The 17,061-nt window shown below is 41.8% G+C and overlaps 1 protein-coding gene across 14 annotated transcripts in view; it reads right to left on the reverse strand.

Moving 5' to 3' along the window:
- Positions 1-17,061, reverse strand: part of ZNF532 (zinc finger protein 532) — a 132,242-nt gene that overhangs the window by 38,219 nt on the left and 76,962 nt on the right. For 9 of the 14 annotated variants that reach the window (XM_012446440.2, XM_012446438.3, XM_021672033.2 and 6 more), the window contains 3 exons: positions 16,709-16,890; positions 11,104-11,280; positions 5,201-5,363 (listed from right to left, as the gene is read on the reverse strand). The exons of 3 other annotated variants lie outside the window; for them this stretch is intronic. In XM_012446440.2, coding sequence (XP_012301863.2) covers positions 5,201-5,363; positions 11,104-11,280; positions 16,709-16,890 — 522 coding nt within the window. The remainder of the gene's footprint in view (positions 1-5,200; positions 5,364-11,103; positions 11,281-16,708; positions 16,891-17,061) is intronic. 2 more of the 14 variants (XM_064379080.1, XM_012446442.3) reach the window with 1 other exon arrangement.

Here is a 17,061-nt window from a genome sequence, read left to right on the forward strand (position 1 = left end):
TATAAAAAGAAAAGAAATAGCTATCACAAATCACAACACTAAAAGAAAGCACAAGTATGCTATCTTAACACATGATACACATTTCATATGACTTTATATTCATTCAGATATATTTCTTAATATATAAAGAAAAAAACCAAGCTAAATATAAATTTAAAAATAAATAAAAGCATTAACTTTCAGGCCTGCTATAAGTTATGCATTTCTCCACGATCTCGGCTCACTGCAACCACCGTCTCTTGGGTTCAAGTAATTCTCCTGCCTCAGCCTCCCAAGTAGCTGGGATTACAGGCATGCACCACCACACCCAGCTAATTTGTATTTTTGTATCTTTCTCCATTTTGGTCAGGCTGGTCTCAAACTCCAGACCTCAGGTGATCTGCCTGCCTTGCCCTACCAAAAAGCTAGGATTACAGGTGTGAGCCACCACGCCCAGCCTCCAAATGCTTTTTAAAGGCCTATATATTTGTAGCATTTTAAAATTCTTTAAAGAAAGACCTCTGTATTGAATGCAAATTAATTCTGGTACTTTATCCTCCTGTAACTTCCCAGAGTGAGACCTGTCTACAACAGACCATTTCAGGACAACTCCCGCCTTTCCCATCAGCCTGGAAATGTTTAAATAGGCTAATATATTACTAGGAATTGAACAGAACAAACTGACTTGAGCAAACATCTAAGGTCGATACGTTAGTAAATAGCAAGCCTTTTTCTTTTCATGCCTTTCACATTCTTGGAATACTTGTAATAGTCTGGGTTTTTGCTGGGTTTTGTCAGTAATTTTCATGTCCTTACATCCTATCCAACCCATCCCTTCTTACTGATAACAACGAGGCTTGAGAACTACACACATTAGATACTCATGTCTTTGAAAACTGCTTAGCTATTATCATTAACATAATAGCCACAACAGCCATCTTCAACTTAAACTCACTGGATTTCAAATTTGAAAAGGGTAAAATTAGTGTAATTTGATTTTAAAGAGCAGCTCACTTTGATTTTGGTTTTGTATTCTAAAAGCATGGAATAAAGACAGGGGGGTGAGGTGGATGCAGTGGTTCATGCCTATAATTCCAACACTTTGGGAGACCAAAGCAGGAGGATCACTTGAGGCCTGGAGTTTGAGACTAGTCTGGGCAACATAGAGAGACCCCATCTCTACAGAAAGATTAAGAAATAAGCCGGGCATGGTGGTGCATGACTGAAGTCCCAGTTACTGAGAAGGCTGAGGTGAGAGGATTGCTTGAACCCAGGAGTTCAAGGTTACAGTGAGCTATAATCATGCCACTGCACTCTAGCCTACAACAGAGCAAGACCCTATCTCAAACAAAACAAAACAAAAGAGAGGGGAACAGAGCAAAAAATAAAATCTTTGCTTCTGTATACAATATACAATTTAGCTTTGAATAGGGCCCACTCTCTCTTCTTCCTAGGAGTCAGGCTTGCAGTTAAACTATGCATTCCTGAACCTACAGAAAGACAACATAAAAAATCTTTCCTAAGAGGCTTTCACACACGGGTCCCCCTGGGTCACAGAGACTCACACATAGACCTCAGCGCCACAGTCCTTCTTGGGTGTTTAAGGAATAAGCCATTCCTTCAGTATACTCTCCATCACGCTTTCTCAAGGAAAGGTCTCTCAACAGTGCCAACAATCAGCTAACCTTCTTCAACACCATTTTTCCCCAGAGGGAAAAAAGGGGTTCTATAATGTTCTCGTTGGCTGAAGTCACAAGGTCGACCCACACAGGCAACAGTGAAAGTGGCCCATAAAAGGGGACTGAGGTGAATGTCTAACCATGTTCTTTGCAAAGGGAAAATCTGGAGCAAATCATGATTTCCTGATAGCCAGAAACTATGCCTTGCTTCGTTCTCACCACGCAGGGCAGAAGTCTTCTGTGTTTGAACTATCTTTTTCAAAAGAGAAGATAAGTTTTCTCATTTTTAACTATTTAAAACCTAAAGAAAACAAAACCTAAAACCTTCTAGCAACTTTCCATAAATTTCTAGGCAAACGCATTTTTACTAACTGATAAGCTGAAGAAAGGATAAAGTATTAAAATATTCTTCTGTAAGATAACCTTAAAGTGCTACAGAAATTACAGAAAAGAAGCAAAAAGCTACCCTGTAAGTAAAATTAAGACTATTAAGGCCAGGCACAGTGGCTAAGGCCAATAAATCCCAGCACTTTGGGAGGCCAAGGCAGGAGGATCACTTGACCCCAGGAGTTCGAGATCAGCCTAGGCAACATAGTGAAACTCTGTCCCTACAAAAATTAGCCAGGCGTGCTGGTGCATGCCTGTAGTCCCAGCTATTCAGGAGGCTGAGCTTGGAGGATCACCTGAGTGCCTTGAGCCCTGATCATGCCACTGCACTCCAGCCTGGGCAACAGAGTGAGACTCTATCTCAAAAAAAAAAAAAAAAGACTCTTAAAAGCAAATGTCAGCTGGGAATGGTGGCTCACACCTATAATTTCCACGCTCTGGAAGGTCAAGGTGGGAAAAATACTTGAGACCAGAAGTTCAACCTGGGCAACATGGCAAGACCTGCCTCATTCATTCATTCATTATTGCCGTTTTTAAATAAAGCAACAACTTATTTCAAGTTGATTTTTTCTTAACTCCTATAACAATAATTAATTTGAATGAATGTTTGTAACTTGAAAGTTTACTTTAAACATAAATGTCAACATGGGGGTCCTAGAAGGAAATAAGTTTATTTGTATTTTGGTAGGAGAAGAAAATGACACAAATTGGATTAAACTGGGCAAATAAGGGCCCAGTGAATATGTACATGGAGATTTATTTCAATTTCAATTTAAAAATTTTTTTTTAATTTAAAAAGACATAAAAAAAACTTGTGCCTCTTCCACTTCCTCTCTAATGAAAAACTGCACAGCACAGGCACAGGCAATGTAAATAATAAGAGCTAAATATATTATCTTAAAAATTAAAAAAAAACAAACAAAAACCAGTATGCCTCTAAAACTATGCTTACCTATCCCCAAACATTTAAATGCAGAATATTTTAAAATGCATAGAACATACTTGAAATGAGAACACAAGTGATTATTCCCACTGTTTTTGTATCACGGAGTCTTGTATAGGTTCAGATGAATAAAACCAATTCTTTCCTCCTTGTGACCACAGGATTTTACCACTCCTCTTCAGTGTCTATTTCTTGGAACCTTGTATTCCTCCAAATTCACTATTAACACAGGGAAGACCCTAACCATAAAGTCGATGACCCCACTTCCAGATGTAAAGATGAGTTCCAGAAAGCAAATACCTTAAAAGCCTCTTAAGAAGCAACTGTTCTTTTCTCTCCTTGTTCTTGGCACGCATGTAGTATGTTAAAATATTCTGATCTGATTCCAACGTCCCTAAATTTTTATTAGCAGTTTTAAATTCTTCCTGATGTTTCATTAAATAAATATTTACTGTCAAAATAATTATGTCATTTTAGCTAAAATAGTTAAGGTATCTTAAAAGGATTTTACTATACTTCAGTAAGAATGATGAACTGTATCTCCCATGCATTTTATTCACCCTAGTAATGCCATCACCACCACAGTCTTCACCTTGCCTGTAAGGAGAATCTCCAGGATGTTCATTTGCAGTAGGCAGTGACTCTATACGAACTCATATATGTTCAATACAGGAAATGTCAAGGATTCATAATCCATGCATTTAGCCGACATGAGACTAGAATAATTCAGGGACTTTATTTTCTCTTCAAACTGACCCTTTTTTGTATAATTTTTGTTTGCTTGTTTTTGAGACAGAGTCTCGCCCTGCTGCCCAGGCTGTAGTGCAGTGGCATAATCTCGGCTCACTGCAATCTCCGCCTACTGAGTTCAAGTGATTCTCCTGCTGCAGCCTCCGAACCACGCCCGGCTGATTTTTGTATTCTTAACAGAGACGGAGTTTCACCATGTTGACCGGGCTGGTCTTGAACTCCTGACCTCAAGTGATCCACCCACCTTGGCCTCCCAAAGTGCTGGGATTACAGGCGTGAACCACCTGTATAATGTATTTTTAAAAGAGCAAAACTAAAAGAAAGAGATTCAGATCCTAACAAAATAGGGTCTCTTGTTCTCTGTTTAAAAAGTAATGTCATTCTAATCTCTGAAAGCCAATGGATATTATCTCCTAATCACACAAGGAAAAAACATTGCTTAACATATCACAGTGGACAGTTAAGAAGCTAGAACTAAGCACTGGCCTTAGTAAGCTTAAAAGGCTATAAATAGATTTCTGTGCCCCCTTTGGGGGTTGGAGAGTAAATAGTCCACATGGACATTTATTCATTTCATTAACTGAACACCACCAGGTGCCAGGTACTATACCATATCCTAGATATTTAACAGTCCATTTACAATGCAATCTTTACAGAAAAAAAGAAAGAAACTAAAAGGTTTAGGGGGATTAATTACAATGCAAACCTAACTGCTTAAATGATTTCAAGGGAAAAAAAACCTTCATTTTTCTAAATATACCAATATTTGTACGAATTAGCATAATTCATCGGAGCCCTTGTCTGTTTTTAAGTCTTAGAGAATACAGAATTCTCAAGAAAAGGAAAACTTCAGCCAGGCGCCTGTAACCCCAGCACTTTGGGAGGCTGAGGTGGGTGGATCATGAGGTCAGAAGTTCAAGATGAGCCTGACCAACATGGTGAAACCCCGTCTCTACTAAAAATACAAAAATTAGCCAGGTGTGGTGGTACATGCCTATAATCCCAGCTACTTGGGAGGCTGAGGCAGAAGAATCGCTTGAACCCCGAAGGCGAAGGTTGCAGTGAGCTGAGCTCACGCCACTGCACTCTAGCCTGGATGACAGAACGAAAGACTCTTTCCCCGCCAAAAAAAGGAAAGGAAAGGAAAACTTCAGAGCCATCATTTTCACATATTTAAAAAAAAAAAAAAACCCTAGTACTCTTACTCTTTTAAAATCAGGGCAAGCATTGGTTCCTTTTCACTAATCTTTTAGCAGGCAGATCAGGACTCCTGAATGAAAAGCACCCCATAGTCAAGTGAACACAAGATCACAGCATGTAAGCTGCTCACTGACAACGACCAGCATCCATCCCTTCCCTCGACAGTGAGGCTTGCTTTAGAGTCATCTGCAGCTCAGCCTTGATTTATGACCGATGAATGGATCTGCAATTCATTTAAAGGAGAGGATAGATGCACACACACCTTGATATGGTCCATCATAAGTTGCTTCTGTGCATATAAAAGAGAACAGTCTGGACACTTGAAAACAGACACCTTCTGGTTTTCAATGTGTTGGTCAAAGTGGCGATACAGCAAGGTTTGCAGGGTGAACACAGTGTCGCACATGGAACACTTATATATTATTCTAAAATAGAAGAGTGCAGCGAAATCATGTCAGTCAGCCTCTTTTAAGTCAAAGGATCCGCTACTTTATAGCTGAAGAACTCAGGAGGCAGAGGCACATTGAGAACACACAAACACAATAAATAAAACAACAATTAGCGCGGAAACAAACTGTTGACAACTGGCATCACTCAATCATAGATCAACCTTAACATTTTGAGTAAAGATGTACTCGGGTACATTTATTGAGAAATCTAAATTAATGACCATTTTACTACTCACAAATCTGTAACTGGCACGTTTGTGCAAAGTCTTCATGCTACTTTACCACAGAGCAAAAGCATCTTTTTTAAAAAAGTTTTTTTTTTTTAAATCAGACAAGGCAATGGTGGCACCCTAGCTTGGAAAAGAATGTGAATTGATTAATAAACTAAATAGGCCTACTCAACTCCAAAGTTTTCTTTTAGAGTCAGTAATAATTTTACACTTGAATGCCAATATTTCTACACCTGTTCTTAACACAGGAAGCCCTATGCCAGTGAACAAATATATACTAAAATCAAGAAACAGAAAATAAAATCCATACCACTGTTATTTCAACAATGCTTGAATGTTTCTTATGCTTTAAATGATTTAAAATATTCACTTGTCTCCTACAAACTATTTCCATGTCTAATATGTTACTAGCAAGCGGCCTCCTCATATGAATTCCGCAGACCTGAATCTTCTGAACGTAATTCCTCCTGCCCATCCACACCCTCTATTCAAGTGAAGGCAGGAGATGTCTGCAGAGGGTAAAGGACCACGTCTACCCTTGCCACTGGCCTCAGCCTCCAATGGATGTGATCAGTCATCTGTGAACAGCTCTGATGGCAGCAGGTCAGCATCTTTTAGTCACTGCTCTGAGTCATCCTGGCACACAGGGTAGGCCCTCTGGGCACCTGTAGTTCCTCTGGAGCACTGTGAGAATGGGCACAAAGAACTCTAAGGAGCTGCTTAGGAAAAGGTCAGAGATGTACTGGCAGGTCCTATGGGCCCCTGCAGCCTGAGGGTGGCTCATCCTGGAAGCTAAGCAGGGTTTGGCTTAACTGAGGAAAAGGTCAGAGAAAAGCCAACTGGATGTGAGGATCAGAAAAGAGAACAGAGAAGCTGAAGTTTCACCTGCTACTTCTACAGCAAAGCTGAAGAAAGGAATACCTCCTAAAACCACCTGCCTTCCCTTTCTCAAGGTCCTGAGAGAGGACTTCCCATGCAGCCTCAAACCTCACTGTGCAATTCTCTGTCGAAAGTTGCAGATTTAACTTTTTTCTCTCTTTCTCCATAAGATTTGTAAGTTTAACTGGATTGGCCTGTTTTTACAAGGTCTTAAGATGTCAGTCATTTTACTGTAGAGCACAAGTACCCTTGGGGGCAGGGTGCCAAAGGGCAGACAAGGTTTTTAGTACCATACAAGGCAACCCAATGTTGTAGACTAATCATGTGTCATCATTTTTTTTTTTTTTTTTTTTTTTTTTTGAGACGGAGTCTCGCTCTTGTTACCCAGGCTGGAGTGCAATGGCGCGATCTCGGCTCACCGCAACCTCCGCCTCCTGGGTTCAGGCAATTCTCCTGCCTCAGCCTCCTGAGTAGCTGGGATTACAGGCACGCACCACCATGCCCAGCTAATTTTTTTTGTATTAGTAGAGACGGGGTTTCACAATGTTGACCAGGATGGTCTCGATCTCTCGACCTTGTGATCCACCCGCCTCGGCCTCCCAAAGTGCTGGGATTACAGGCTTGAGCCACCGCGCCCGGCCTCATGTGTCATCATTAACCCTGGCAGGTGTGACAAAGATGTTCATTTCCTCCTTGTTTGAAACTGCTTAGTACTGTCAACAACCCAAATGTCCAAGAGTATAAATGGTTATATAGAAAACTAGGCTGGCGTGGTGGCTCATGCCTGTAATCCCAGCGCTTTGGGAAGCTGAGGCAGGCAGATTGCCTGAGCTCAGGAGTTTGAGACAAGCTTGGGCAACAGGGCGACACCCAACCTCTACTAAAAATACAAAGAATTAGCCAGGTGTGGGAGCGCGCACCTGTAGTCCCAGCTACTTGGGTGGCTGAGGCACAAGAATCGCTTGAGCCCAGGAGGCAGAGGTTGCAGTGAGCTGAGATCACGCCACTGTACTCCAACCTGGGCAACAGAGCAAGACTATGTCTTCAAAAAAAAAAGGAAAGAAAATTATATGAAGATTTTTTTTTAATGATGTTACAGACCTATACAATGGCATGGAGAGATTTTCTTTCAAATTAAAACAGAAGATAATAAGACAGAATGTATGATATGATCACATTTTTTAAAGAGCATAGAAAAGAAAGAGAAGGCACAGGATTGTCATCGTCTTTGCTGGATGATCGTACATGTATTTTTATTGCTTTGTTTGTCTCTATTTCCTGTTTTTTCTGTAACTGGCATAGGACAAATTTTTTTTTAAAGGATAGCCTCAAGAAAAGAACTGAGTTTTACTAGCTAGGCTAAAAAATTGCTCAGAACTCAGTTTTCACATTTTGAGAAACCACTATTTCATGAGTAATACCACAACTCATTTTGTTCATGTACATTCCTTTGGGGGAGGGATTCTGTAGTTCGGATGTGTGTCTTCTACTTAATAACAGAAAGCGTGAAACAGGAGACGATCTATTTGCATAGGTACCTTTCTGAGGAGGCTGAGGAGCAGGTTGTTGGTGTAATATTGGAATCCCTCCCCACAAAATACTAACAGATATCAGGGAAAATGATGACTTCACAGTGAGAAACAGGGCAGACACCACCCTGCCTCGATGCGGAAGGGCGACATCACCACTACCTTGTAGGACAGGTGGATGTCGCCCTTGCCCCCGAGTGATCCATTGAGAAAAGCATGGCATTACGGCCCAGGCAGTCCCACCAAGAGCCCGTGCCGGAGTCCAGCAATGAGAGAGCACAGTGACAGACCATGGGAGGGTCAGCCGCAGGAGAGGCCTGGGTCCCCTTTCAGACGGCCAAAGACACGAGAGCAGGGACGCTGAGCAACTGCTCCAGACGGAATGACACTAGTGAGGCAGCACAAGTAACTCCAAAGCGTACACCCGGACAAGATCTCGGATCAGAGGAGAAAGGCGTGCCTAACACCGAGGGGCGGAATCTGGATGGAGTCAATGAACTGGACGGTATCATAATCAACACTGACTTCCCGACTGGGGGGCGGCATGGAGGTTATTTACACAAGTTCCTTTAGTGAGGGAGAGCAGAACACACCAAAGTCTTTACAAGTCACGGTCCCCCTTTCCTCCTAAATACAAAGCAGGGAGGGAGACGGCCCGATGACTATAACGCTAACCACTGAGAAATCTGGGTGAAAAAGATGCACATGTTCTCTACACGTTCTTCCAGCTTTTCTGTAGGATAAAACTCATTAAAAACTGTGGGCGATTTTTTTTTTTAAGTCCAAATACAACAAATCTCACAGACATGGCTTTTAGAAGCAGAATCTGAAGATGGAGCAAACTCTCCAGTGAAAATGGAAAATCCCCAGGGAGACTGGCTGCCAGGCAGAAAGGAGGGGCAGCATTCAAGATGGGAGGAAGAAGAGGGGAGTGGGGGAGAGGAGGGGAAAAGGAAGGAGAAAGAGAAAAGAATAAAAAGCTAAAACCAAATATCCATACTCAGGTCAAATTTACACCAGCAAACTCTCTAGAACACTTCAAACAGTGTCACAACAAATAAATAGAAGACTCCAAGCTTTGAAATTGCTGCCATTAACCTCCTACGTTACCATCAACTGAATCCAACTGGGGCAAAAAACCACTCTCCACCTCAGACACCTAATCCCCACAGCCCCAGTTAGGTAAATGACACTGCTGCCATTTCAGAGATGGGACACCAGGACTTAGCGAGACTAGATAATCTGCTTGGTGTTAAACAGATTCCAGGGCCAAGGTTCAAATTCAGCTTCCTCTGACTTCATACTCCTCTATCATGCTGCTATTCTAATTTTGCATGTTTTACTTCTTAGGAACACGTTCAAATGGGAGGACTGCTTGAGTCCAGGAGTTCAACATTAACCTGGGCAACATGGCGAGGCCCCGTTCCTACAAAAAATTTTAAAATCAGTCAGGTGTGGTGGTGCATGTGCGCACCTGTGGTCCCAGCTACTAGAAAGGCTGAGGCAGGAGGATCACCTGAGTGCAGGAGGTCGAGGCTGCAGTGAGCCATGATCGCACTCCAGCTGGATCAGAGTAAGACTCTGTCTCAAAAAAAAAAAAAGAAAGAGAAAACACTGGAACAATTGTTTTCTATACAATACCCAAATTTGAGGAATACTGTTTAAGCCTATTTTAATTATATGCTTCCTTACATTCTGAGGTAACAACTGTTGTTCCAGATGTCACACATGTTTCTCACAATCAAATTTCATTTATTTTAATAAAGAACCAAATAAAAATTATATTCATCCCAGGGGAAAGGCTGCATTAGTACCGAGAAGTCTAACTGTCCCGAAAACTGAAGACACTAAAATTCACTAATTCCCATCTTCAGAGTCAAGATATCAAGTCGTGTACGGATTCCTTAACTTGTAATGTGTTTCATTTTGGGATCAATCTACAAAGATCAGAATGAAGGTCCTATTAAAATAAACTCTAACTTCAACATAGTTTTTTTTTTGATAAACAGTCGCTTCTATAGTATTCAATCACATTTCCCCAAAACTAAATGTTACAACAAAAGCCGTGTGTGTGTGTGTGTGTGTGTGTGTGTGTGTAAGTAAAATATAGCATATCTGCATATCTTCCCCCAACACTTCCTTAATTATGGAGTTATGGGCAAAAACACACCAACAGATTTGGACAGCAAATGTAGCCTGTTGTAATGATCAAACTCTATGTTGCCATAACCAGTCTAGGAATGGAATGAACACAACCAGGAGCACTAATCCGGTGCTGTGCGCACAAGGGAGTGAAGACGTGCAGGAAGAAACTGGTGCTGGCAGAGCCCTCCGTGCTCCAGACACAGGGACTGTGTGTGCCACACAGTTTAAATACGTTGTCTCATTCCATCCTCACTGAAGCAGGACCCTCACTTCACAGCGGAGAAGACGGCGGCTGAGACAGTGCTGGTCCCAGGTCACCCAGCCGCTGGGTGGTAGGATTCTGCAGGTTCCAGTGCCCACACTCCCTCCTCTTTGCTAAGCTGCCACTACTGCAGGCAGGTGGCCTCTGTTTGCTAAAGACTCCACAAAGCAAAAATCAGTCAAATTAAGAGCAAGATTAAGGCCAAAAAAAAAAAAATTACTAATCAGGGACTTACACTGGCTATGAAGTTAAATTCAGTAACCAGTCTGAAGTTGCCTTCATCTTAAAAATATTACTTTTTTAAGCCAAAGTGCATCCTATAAAAAAGGAACTATGGACAAATTTAAAGATGACAGGGTTTTTCAATAATAGTTTTCCTAGGAGTTGTTAAAAATCACCTTAAGAAAAAAAAATACATAAATATATGCTTGCTGAGCAAAAGTTTGTGGCAAGAGCATAAATGATAGGTAACTTTTTTGGCTAAAGACTTTACCTGGAAAGAACAGAAAGGTTTGGGTGAGCTATGAGCTGTATTTCATAAAGCATCAAAATTGGCATAGCTGCATAATTTTTCAGATCTTGGTAAATGTTACTCAACAGAACGACTACTACCTCGCCTCTAAATGGCTAATAAAGCAGTGGAGTAAACATCGAAAGTCGCGATGACTTACTTTGGTTCTCCTATCTTGATGCCAGGATGCTGTGTGTAGGCGTGGGAATGTGTGCTTGGGGCAGACTTAAACGCCATTGGACAAATAGGACACTTGTAGAAGACTTCACAGTGAGAACCTTGAATGTGAGACTTCAGAGCAGCCACATCAGAGTACACAACATTGCAATGTACACATCTGTTAGAAAAATAAACACACGGTCATTAGCACAAGACCATAACACACGTGTAACTGTGCAAAAACTGGGTGAGATGAACATACTTTCATAGCCCTTTTAGGGTTTTTAATGGCCCTCTGGAAGTATATTTTAGGTTTTTTCCTATTACAAATCAACTTATTTTTATATGTTTTTTTGTGGAGTTTTTTTGGTTTTTCTTTTTCGTTTGAGACAAGGTCTTGCTCTGTCGCCCGGGGTGGAGTGCAGTGGCATCATCTATGCTCATTGCAACCTCTGCCTTCCAGGTTCAAGCAATTCTTGTGCCTCAGCCTCCCAAGTAGCTGGGATTACAGGCGTGCACCACCATGCCCAGCTAATTTTTGTATTTTTAGTAGAGATGGGCTTTCGCCATGTTGGCCAGGCTGTTCTCAAAACTCCTAGCCTCAAGTGATTCACCCGCCTCAGCTTCCCAAAATGCTGGGATTATAGGCGTGAGCCAACATGCCCAGCCTATTTTTATATGTTTAAGAGAAAAGACCATGAAGAAGGAAAAAAACTCAATTGGTCTATTATTGGAGCAACGTTAACGTTTTTAAGAATGGATGTCCATTGAGCAATGGGGTCTCATATAAAAAAAAAAAAAAAGAATGGATGTCGAGTCTCTAGACCACTATTTTTGGAAGGCCACCACATGCTGGATTCTGGCACAGGGCCCTGAGTTTCCTACCCATCCCCGGGACCCAAATGGCATTTCTGACGGAAGAAGTCTTCAGTGTCTAAACCTACATGCCATGAACAGCGGGGCAGAGAGGAACAAAGAAGTTCTGGCTGCAAGGCCTCGGCCCACTGCTTGTTGCTACACAAGGATGTGGTCAGTGTATGCAGGGGCCATGATGGTCCACAGGATAGAGAAGGTCAACCACGTAGGTGTTTGTCTTTTAGAAAATAAATTTAAGTGAGCCCAGCCCAGCATTTTGGGAGGCCAAGGTGGGCGGATCACGAGGTCAGGAGTTCGAGACCAGCCTGACCGACACGGTGAAACCCCATCTCTACTAAAAATACAAAAATTAGCTGGGCATGGTGGGCGCGCGTCTGTAATCCCAGCTACTCGGGAGGCTGAGACAGGAGAATCACTTGAACCCAGGAGACCGAGGTTACAGTGAGCTGAGATTGCGCCACTGCACTCTAGCCTGGGCGACAGAGCGAGACTCCATCTCAATAAAAAAAAAAGAAAAAAGAAAATAAATTTAAGTACACTTGCATTTAAGAAATAGCATAAATTATAAACCTCTGAAAATTCAGCATCTCTAAAAAAAAAATTGTCTCTCTAGCTAACTTCCTTACTTTTTGAATTTCTAATCATCTGACAACTAGCTCATTCCTTGCTCAAATCTAATGCAACAAAAACAAACTTTAAAACTAAGATACATCTCTCCACTATGTCATCTTTTTCACACACAGACTCTGAGCAACATATAACACCTCCACTTGATGGCCAAGTCTTCCTTGTTCACACCTGAAAACTATTTAAGAGTGGTCTCTCTGCAGGTACACACAAGTCTCCAGAAATATACCTCTACTACAACTGAACGTATGTGCTCCCAGATGTGAGCTACCCAGGGAAGGAAAAATACAGACAGGGCCTGGTTTCCAGGGGTCAGTGCCCAGGACTTCTATGACAGTTTCAGATGCTTCTATTCTTAGAACCTCCCTTCTGAATCATGGAGATGCTTCCAAAGTCACACAGGAGTGTCATGTTCTGGATTGCATGCATTCCGTTTAGGCTTTGCAAGCATTCTGTTAAAAATCGTAACTAATGCATTAGCATTTCCAATGACTTAAGGCATTAAGTTCAGCAACAGATAAGTTGAAACACTACATAACAATAGGAGAATAAAAGGAAAGCCTCTCTAGCCTATCTACTTGAACTGGCATCTCAGGCAACAGAGCCACCTAAGCATACTGGACTATTTTGGGTTAACTTAATGGGTTGTCTTGAACGGGTTAATGCTCCTCTCTGGGCCAGTTACTCATTTGTAAAATGAGAAGAGTTAAAATAGATCATTTTTAGTCCTTCCCAAACCTAGAAGCCTAAAACTCCCATGAAAGAGGAAGATTATGTAAAACAAAAGTAGATGAGTTATTAACGAAACTGAAGGACCCACCACACCATAAACTATAAACAGAAGATTTTCCCAAGAAGGACAGAAAGATGGTGTTCAGAGGGCAAAAGACCTGGGAAGGACAAAAAGGAATAAAGAGAAAAGCAGTAATTACCTAAAGTCACTTGGATTGAGAGGAAGGTTTAATGTACAGCAAATAAAAAGGAAGTATCTAAAATAAAGATGGAATTTTTTGAAGCAAGAGGAAGTGGCTATGACTCAATCCAGAGAACACCATGGAGGCCAAGGGAAAAACCCTCCTTAACGTAAGAAACGAAAGCAGCGTATTTTAAAAAGTCTTGAAACATCTGCCTACAAGAGAAAGAGGAGTTTCAGGGGGCAACAGAGGCCAATGGGAGATGTAAATAAGACAAAGACAGGCAGACTTCAAAGGGCTAGTGCAGTATCTTAATGCTATGAAAAATCCTGTCTACTGAGAAATATGTAATATCCTGAAGTCCTGTTCTGGATAACAATAAAGTTTCTTATTTTTTTAATTAAAAAAAAAGTTTACAGTATAAAATCCTATAACCATTCCCCTTTCTAGATACAGAGTCCAATGTATCAAAAGGCAGGAAAATACTGAAAAAATAATTGACTTTTATCAATATTTAACATCTGCCAAGTTAACCAGGAGCCAGGGGTGACCCATCAATATTTGAGAGATGTAGTAGGAGCAAGAAGAGAGACAGCAAGGCACACTGCACCAAGACAAGACAAAGTAGGGCGAGAGCCATGCTGCCACGTTAGACGCCTCCGGCTAAAGACAAACTGAAAATGAGTAACCATGGAGGCAAAGGGAGCACAAAACATGACAAGGCCACAGGGCTACTAAGCCCCAGTGAAACGTGAGCCTGGACCATTATTTGAAGCAGCAGAGGAAAAAAAATGAGTTTAAAAATGTTCCTCTCACCGAGCCTAGTGACTCACGCCTGTAATCCCCAGCACTTTGGGAGGCCAAGGCAGGTGGATCATGAGGTCAGGAGTTAGAGACCAGCCTGGCCAACATGGTAAAACCCCGTCTCTACTAAAAATACAAAAAAATAGCCGGGCGTAGTGGCGGGCACCTGTAATCCCAGCTACTCAGGAGGCAAGAGAATCACTTAAACCTGGGAGGCGGAGGTTACAGTGAGCTGAGATCGCGCCACGGCACTCCAGCCTGGGCGACAGAAACTCCGTCTCAAAAAAAAATACCCCATAATTTAAAAAAAAAAAAGTTCCTCTCTTCTAATGGAGCAGTCAACATGAACTAACTTCACAATACATCGTGTTTTTACCAGCTCCATATAGCCTCAAGTCCAGGGAGAAAAAAATCTACACTTAACACAAAATTTTTGGTAAAAAATTGAAATTTGCAATTCAAAGTACCAAATTTGAACAACTCTGTGAGTAGGGCAAAACAGCAGAAGAGTAAGGATGGTCTCTTCCCAAGTGAGTTGTTTACTTTCAGCCTGTATGTGGAGCTTCTACTTTAATTTAGGAAAGATATCAGCAATAGCTAAAATAGCAGAAGTCATACTTCCTTTAATCATACCCAAGCTAAGTTTACTTTCATTATATTAGAAAAACTAAACGTTTGAGAAAAATTTGACATCAGTGCAAAGACTAGCACTTGGGAAGTCACTGCAGAGCCTCTATTATGAAATGCAGAATCCATTAATAATAGTTTCAAAGTGTGATGGCAAGAACCAAAGTATTATTCTGCATGGACTTTGCAGATCTAGGGCACCTTTGATTATTCTGTTTTTTTTACTCAAGAACATCCCAGTGGAGCTAGAGGCAGGCAATGCACCAATTTCACAGACAGATGCACCACAGCACAGAGAGACTATGTGAATTACCACATAATTAGTTACTGGCAGAAGTGGTACAAAAATACTGGTTTCTTGATTTCTAAGCCAAAGGTTTCCACCAGGCTAGATCTCAATCCATAAAACATTTGTGTATTACAGGTTTGGAGGCATGAGATAAAATGTGAAGTAAGTCTCATAGCTTAGTGTTATTAATGGAAAAATGGGCAGAACCACCCAGGAACTGATGATATCATAACCTAAACTTAAATAAAACCATCAAATCATGCCAACTGGACTTCATTTTTATTAAATATAATTTATTACAGGTAAAAAAAATCACTGCATATTAACAATCTAACAAAGTTTCCAGGTAAGCAAACACTTTGTGTTAAGATAAACATATAATAACAGTAATACCTCTATTAACAAAGACACTGTGTATCAATGACATTTTTCTTGGGATAATCTTCTTGATGAAAATATAAAAGGCACAGGAAGGTCATAAGATGGAGAAAAAAGTTCAAGTGTATAATCATTCAACACTAGCTAACATAAGATTTGCCAGATGTTGTACAAGGCACATCTGAGAATCTTGGGGGTCAGTAAAAGGGGCCACAGTGGAGATATGCAGAGGAGACAAGGGAGGAATGAGATAACTTGAAGGGGGAGAGGGGGGAAGAGGAGGAGTGGGAAGGAGGGAGAAGGGGAGAGGGGAAGAGGAAGAAAGGGAGAGGTGGGAGGGGGAAGGGGACAGATGGGGGGAAAAGGGAGGAGAAGGAGGAAGGGGTGGGGGGAAGGGAAGAGGGGAAGAGAAAGAGGAGTGGGGAGGAAGGAGGGGGAGAGGGAGGAGGAAGGGGAGGAGGGAGAGGGGGAGAGGGGTGGAGAAGGAAGGGGGAGGAGGGAGAGAGGAAGGAGGAAGAGTGGGAGAGGAAGGAGAAGGAGGGGGGAAGAGGGAGGGGGCAGAGAAAGAGAAAGAGGGGAGGAGGAAGCGGGGAGAGGGAAGGAGGAGGAAATGGGAGGAGGAGGAGGGGGGAGGAAGAGGAGGTTATTTGGAGTGCAAGGCTGGGACATACATCCCATCCTTCAATGTGGACAAAATAAAAGTAAAAGACCATCGCACTATTTCTGTTTTCATTAGAAAAGAGGAAATACTGAGGTGCAGAATGTATGGTTTTCTTGCAGGGGTTAAAATGCAAAAAATATGACAACAAAAGTCTGCTAAATAGGGTATAGAAACCAAAAATGCTGACAGTCAGTCAAAGCCACACCTGAACAAATGCAAGACTGTGCCTAAAAGGACGGGCTCCATGACCCTCCGCTTTGTGTGGACCAGCAGGGCCAATATTACATTAAGAGGATTCAAACAGATGGACTCTACAAATGAGCTAGGTTCCCAGAGGATCTGTTAATCGAGGTATCACCGTATGACCCAGAAAACTGTGTGTGCAGACCACTCAAAATGCTGTGCGGTTGTAAGTGAACAATATACTGACCGAAAACCAACTCTCCTGGTGTAGTGCAGACAGTTCTTGGTGACGTGGGTCTGGAAGTGCACCGACCTGCAGATGGCCCCGCACTCAGGGCAGGTGTAGGGAGATTTGTGCTGATGGATTCTCTGGTGTGATGCATAACTGCACTGGTTAGGAAGCAGCATCTGGCAGATAGTGCAAGTCTTCTAAACAAACCAAAGGGGGAAACAGGGTTGGTCCTACTAAGTACGTTCTAATATGCAAGAACCTCGGTTAAACCTCAAGATAATTATACATCCTTCATTTCAAACGCTACAGTAATTGATGCTAAGCCCAAGGGAAAAGTCAACTTGAAAGTTACATGTCTAGTGTAAAAT

The sequence above is a fragment of the Aotus nancymaae genome, unplaced genomic scaffold (genome assembly GCF_030222135.1).
Source record: "Aotus nancymaae isolate 86718 unplaced genomic scaffold, 86718_ANA_hifiasm-v0.15.2.pri h1tg000020l, whole genome shotgun sequence".
NCBI classification, from domain to species: Eukaryota; Metazoa; Chordata; class Mammalia; order Primates; family Aotidae; genus Aotus; species Aotus nancymaae.